The sequence below is a fragment of the Culex quinquefasciatus genome, chromosome 3, assembly GCF_015732765.1.
Source record: "Culex quinquefasciatus strain JHB chromosome 3, VPISU_Cqui_1.0_pri_paternal, whole genome shotgun sequence".
Taxonomy (NCBI): Eukaryota; Metazoa; Arthropoda; class Insecta; order Diptera; family Culicidae; genus Culex; species Culex quinquefasciatus.
In genome coordinates this window covers 81,898,898-81,904,974 of record NC_051863.1, presented here as the reverse complement: position 1 = coordinate 81,904,974, position 6,077 = coordinate 81,898,898, and the positions used below count along the sequence as shown (strand labels likewise).

General features: G+C 44.7%; 1 protein-coding gene across 1 annotated transcript; it reads left to right on the top strand.

Annotated features, from left to right (window-relative positions):
• Window positions 1–326: 326 nt before the first annotated feature.
• Window positions 327–5,872, top strand: LOC119769014. Its single transcript, XM_038260889.1, has 4 exons — window positions 327–515; window positions 1,784–2,218; window positions 2,345–2,744; window positions 5,472–5,872. The coding sequence occupies exons 1-4, from the start codon at window positions 327–329 to the stop codon at window positions 5,870–5,872; spliced, it is 1,425 nt and encodes a 474-aa protein (XP_038116817.1).
• Window positions 5,873–6,077: the final 205 nt, after the last annotated feature.

The window sequence follows — 6,077 nt, the reverse complement described above, 5'->3', positions numbered from 1 at the left end:
AATAACAATAATTGTTTTTGATTAGGAATGCAAATCATCTCGGCGCAGCCCTACCACAATGAATTTGGTAGCGGTGGGCTGCGTTTAGGTGTTTCCGCCGTAGGTTAGGACAATTACGATAGGTATGATCGGGGAATAAGTACAAAAATAAAATCACTTGGAATTCGACCGCACACAGGACTACATCTCTTCAAAACCCATCCGAACATTTGGTGCCGAAACCCGGGATAATCGCTGTCGCCGGATAAATCTCCAACGTCGTCGAGTCATCGCCAGCACGAAGCCGCTTATAAGTTAAGTATATTAGTTAAGTGAGTGAAGTGAAGATGACTCCAAAGAAGAGATATGTGCGGAGCAATTCCGTCAAGTTAAAAGAATTGAAGAGGCGGATGGCCACGATACTAGGTTCAGCGGAACAAATCAAAGTATTCGAGGCCAATTACACGGCCGACCAAGCAAATCAACTAGCAATTAGAATCGAAATGCTTGATGAGCTTTGGAAGCAGTACTCGGAGGTACAAGAAGAAATAGAGCTTCTAGAGGACCTTTCGGGTGAAGAAATTTCTGAAGAACGATTAGTATTTCAAAACAAATACGTTGAATTAAAAGCACTACTTGTTAGTAAGTTACCGAATCTATCGGTAAATACGGAGCCCACTCGCGTGGCTTCAAATTCGGCGAGCATCGTGTCGCAATCGGTACGTCTGCCCGAGATCCAAATTCCCAAGTTCGACGGGAATCCGGAATTGTGGATCGAATTTCGTGACACATTTAAATCACTCATTCATGCAAACCCAAATCTAACAGCTATCCAAAAGTTGCACTATTTAAAAGATGCACTAATTGGTGAGGCTCATTCGTCCGTAGCCAATCTTGAGATGTCGACGGAAGGTTATAATATCGGGTGGAAATTAGTTGAAAAGCGACACAACGATACTAACTTTTTGATCAAAAGACACATTTCTGCTTTATTTGCGATAGCACCAATTAAAAAAGAGTCTTCTGCTCTGTTGATGGACCTCGCTGATCAATTCGATCGTCACGTCAGCATACTTAATAAGCTAGAAAAAACAGAAGAACATTGGAATTCTGTACTAGTTGAAGCTTTGAGCAGACGTTTAGATACTACTACATTGAAGGAGTGGGAAAAAGATTGCAAAGAAGGCGAACGTCCTGATTTCGACGCTTTAGTCACATTTATTCGCAAACAAGCGCGTACGTTACAGTCAGTAAAAATGTCTCACACACCGACAGCTACACAAGAGACCAAGATCGTAGTAAAATCAAGGTCCACAAACAACTTTATGATCGCTGAGGCAGCGCACAAATGTCCGATGTGCAAAGCAGCTCATTATTTGTATGAGTGCGATCAGTTTAACAAACTTTCACCAAGACATTGCTTTAATATCGCCAAAAAGTACAAACTGTGTATCAACTGTTTACGTGGACATCACCTCGCCAAGAACTGCAACTCCTCTAACTGCAAATCTTGTGGACAAAGGCACCACACCCTATTGCATCTACCGCCAGCTGTCGATGGTAATAGTTACAACAGCAATCAGCGAACTACATTTACAGCGTTTGGGCAACAGGTAGAAAATCCACAAGTACAAACACAAATGTATTGTCCTCCTCATTTGATGGGGGGAGTGTCGGGGGCTCGACACCCCAATACTATTGATTCTTTTGTCCCTGGGACAATAGAAACCCCTTTTGCACATGTAGCTCAGTCCAACCAAACCCCAAGCCACACAAACTACTCGGCTTATTCGGCAATTCTCAGCGAAGGAAACCTGCACAGAACCACTACAACGAACAGCACAAGATTAGATCAGCTAACCGTGCAGCAGAAGACTCATCGGGAGTTCTGGACACGTCGCGGGCAAAGACAGAGGTTTTCCTCGCAACCGCAATCGTGCGGGTAGAAGATCGTGACGGGACGAATCACTTCGCGCGCGTGGTGTTAGATAGTTGTTCTCAGTGCAATTTTATATCGGAAGCGGTCGCCACCAAGTTACGATTACGGCGGACCAAGACAAATACGGAAGTCGCGGGAATCGGTCCGGGTAAAGTGCGTGTTACGGAATCGGTCACTGTGAAGCTTCGCTCGCGGACTCGCGCTTTCGAAACGTCGGTCGTTTGCCTCATTATTGCCAAAATTCCGGCAATTTTACCGAGCCAGAATATCGATATTCGCGACTGGCAGGTTCCGCGTGACGTAAAATTGGCTGATCCGAAATTTAACATTAGTGCGGGTGTGGACATTTTACTCGGGGCCGAACTCTTCTTCTCGTTATTGCTTAGCCAGCAATGTAAAATAAATGTTGGATATCCACTCTTACAGGAAACTGTGTTTGGACATATCGTGTCAGGGATGTACGCGGGGCGTGGAGCAAACCCATCGCTGTGCATAATCAGCAGTGCCAGCGGGCTGGATGCCATCCTAGAGCGATTCTGGCAAGTGGACGACTTTGACCGCGGTCGAGCGCTGTCGCTAGACGATAGGTGGTGTGAGGATCACTTTAATCGCACGGTTTCGCGTCGGGATGACGGGCGTTACGTGGTACGGTTGCCAATTCGCGAAGATCGAAGACCTTTTCTCGGTGACTCGCATAATCTAGCCCAGCGTCGGTTCCTGGCTAACGAGCGCAGATTTGGATACGACCAGCAGCTTCGCGACGACTACCTGCGATTTATGGACGAATATGCTGAACTCGGACACTTGGAACCGGGCTTACGCACAGGTAAAGAAGAATTTTATTTGCCTCATCACGCCATTCGGCGACCGGATAGTACAACTACTAAAACTCGCGTCGTTTTTGATGCATCCGTTAAAGGTTGCAATCAACTATCATTGAATGAAATACTGCACTCGGGCCCGACAGTTCAGCCTACACTATTGTCGACTGTTTTTAATTTTAGATTGCCAAAATATGTTTTTATTGCCGACATTGAAAAAATGTTCAGGCAAATTTGGATTCATCCAGAAGATCGAAAATTGCTAAAAATTGTTTGGCGTACAAATACGCAATCACCTTTGGAAACTTATCAGTTAAAAACGGTCACGTATGGAACTGCCTGCGCTCCTTTCCAGGCTGCTAGAGTTCTAAATAAGTTAGCTGATGATGAAGGGCATCGCTATCCCTTAGGAGCTCATATTTTGAAAAATCACACATACGTGGACGACACTCTAGCAGGAAGAGACAGTCTGAATGAAGCAATCGAAGCAACTGTGCAACTTCGGCAACTGTTACAGTCTGGCGGATTTAATTTGAGAAAATGGTGTTCAAACGATCGCCGAGTTCTGCAACAAATACCAACAGACCTGGTGGAGATGCCCCACGAGATCGAAATCGATCGCTCCAATACAATTAAAACGCTTGGATTGTTTTGGAATCCACACGAAGATAGCTTCGGATTTAAAATTCCCAAGTTGTCTGCGTTGGACAAAATCACCAAACGCATCGTTGCCTCAGAGATGGCCCAGCTATTTGACCCTTGCGGTCTAATTGGGTCAGTAGTCGTGTGGGCAAAAATGTTTGTTCAAGGGTTGTGGTATGAAAAGTTCGCATGGGATCAGGAACTTCCCGAAGGGCTTGCCAAATCTTGGCACACATTCAGAGATCAGTTGCCATATCTTTGAATTCCGAGTACCACGGAGAGTGGTGGTATCGAGAAAGTTTATGTTGCATTGTTTTTGCGATGCTTCCGAAAGAGGCTACGGATGCTCTGTCTATGTGGTGTCAAAGGACCAACATAAGTCGTGTAGCAATTTACTCAGCACGAAGTCTCGAGTCGCACCATTACGAGAACACGACATTACCCGCCTTGAGCTGTGTGCGTTTTTGTTAGGTTGCCAGTTAATAGATACGATATTAACCACCACAGAGTTTGTAGCTCCAGTTGTGTTCTGGACCGATTCGTCGGTGGTATTACAATGGATACAAACACCACCAGCAATCTGGAAGGTATTTGTGTCAAATAGGATTGCGGAAATACAAAGACTCATGAAAGGACACACTTTACGACACGTCCCAACACATCTAAATCCTGCTGATAGACTGTCAAGGGGAATTCTTCCAATCGAAATATTAAACGACAAATTACACGTACACGGACCGGATTTTATTTGTGAATCAATCGAATCCTGGCCCGCAACCAAGTTTGACAAATCAGTATTGAGCGTTGTCGAATCGGAACGCAGACCAATAGTTGCTCTTTTTACGGCGCTAGTTCAAAGCGAGCCCGAAGAAATCTTTACAAAATTCTCTGAATTGGCAAAACTATTAAAAGTGACAGTTTACTGTTTAAGATTTTGCACCATTCTTCGAGAACGGTCTAAGGGACAAAGTCTGGGAAAAATACAACCGAGAGAAATTGATAACGCTCTCAAGACTTTAATTCGCTTAGCGCAATCTTATTCTTTTCCACACGAATTGAAGCTGCTGGAAAAATGTAAGGCAGAAGACTGTACGCAAACCGAACTCAACTTTAAATCGCTAATAAAGGGTTTGGATCTATTCCTAGATGAATTTGGATTAATTAGAATTAAGGGTAGATTAGAAAAACTGTCTGCTCCATTTGACACACGGTGTCCGATTTTGTTGCATGATGATCACCCCTTGACTAAATTAATCGCTCGCTCTATTCATCTCCAAACCTTGCATGGTGGGCCAACTTTAATGCTAGCTACTTTGCGCCAGAGATTTTGGCCTTTACACGGAAGAAAGCTGGTGCGAAATATTGCGTACCAATGTGTGCAATGTTTTCGATGTAACCCTAGAAAAAGGGTGCAAATTATGGCCCCATTACCTACAGTAAGAATTACACCAGCTCGCGTCTTCGCGAACTGTGGATTAGATTATTGCGGTCCCTTTTTAGTTCGGCCCTTGATCGGAAGAGGCGCTGCATTAAAAATGTATGTTGCATGTTTCATTTGCATGGTATCAAAGGCGATTCATTTGGAGTTGGTACCAGATTTATCATCACAGGCCTGCATAAATGCAATCAAGAGATTGATTGCGCGCAGAGGACGTTTGCTCACACTGCACTGTGATAATGCAACCACATTTAAAGGAGCAGATCGTGAACTTAAAGAACTTCGAAATCAATATATTGCTCAGTTTCAAACTGAGATGTGGAACAATTTCTGTTTGGCTCAAGGAATTACATTCCATCACATTCCTCCACGCTCTCCTCATTTTGGAGGATTATGGGAGGCTGGTGTAAAATCCTTTAAGCACCATTTTAAGCGAATTTTAGGAAATAAGTCGTTGCGCCTCGACGAAGTTGCCACATGTGTGACTCAAATAGAGGGTATTTTAAATTCTCGGCCGTTAACGCCGCTTACAAATGATGCTGATGATTTAAGCGCATTGACTCCTGGACACCTGATTATTGGAGAACCGCTATTCTCCCTCCCAGAACCAAACGTGTCAGAGTTGAGTATTAACCGATTGAATCGATTCCAGGAAATGCGGCGTACCGTCCAAGATTTTTGGAAACGATGGACTCGGGATTACGTTCATCATTTGCATCAACGTCCAAAATGGCACCAAGGCACTCGAAACCCTCAGGTCGGCGAGTTAGTTTTGTTGAAACAAGAGAACCTTCCGCCGTTGCAATGGAACATCGGACGAATAACCGCCACACATCCGGGCAGAGACGGCAGGTGCAGGGTGGTCGACGTCCGCACCACAAGGGGAACTTACCGGCGTGCCGCAGCAGAAGTATGCCGGCTGCCAATCGAAACCGAGAGCAGCAAATTAGAAAACCCAGCCCAGCACCAGATGCAGCTCCCGACAAACCAGCCCGAACTGTAAAATTGTCAGAAGCTCGGTTCAAGGAGACTGATGAAGCAGAAAGTGAGTAAAGGAGTTGACCCAGTCAACTAGGGGCAGGATGTTTGTAGTAACACGAATTGTTGTTGAATAACAATAATTGTTTTTGATTAGGAATGCAAATCATCTCGGCGCAGCCCTACCACAATGAATTTGGTAGCGGTGGGCTGCGTTTAGGTGTTTCCGCCGTAGGTTAGGACAATTACGATAGGTATGATCGGGGAATAAGTACAAAAA

Excerpts from the sequence above, each read along its gene's own strand:
- LOC119769014 (XM_038260889.1), top strand. The coding sequence starts at position 327 with ATGACTCCAAAGAAGAGATATGTGCGGAGCAATTCCGTCAAGTTAAAA. Across the intron at positions 2,219-2,344 it reads ACTGGCAGGTTCCGCGTGAC|GAAACTGTGTTTGGACATAT; the intron begins GTAAAATTGGCT and ends CCACTCTTACAG. Across the intron at positions 2,745-5,471 it reads GGAACCGGGCTTACGCACAG|GAAATGCGGCGTACCGTCCA; the intron begins GTAAAGAAGAAT and ends AATCGATTCCAG.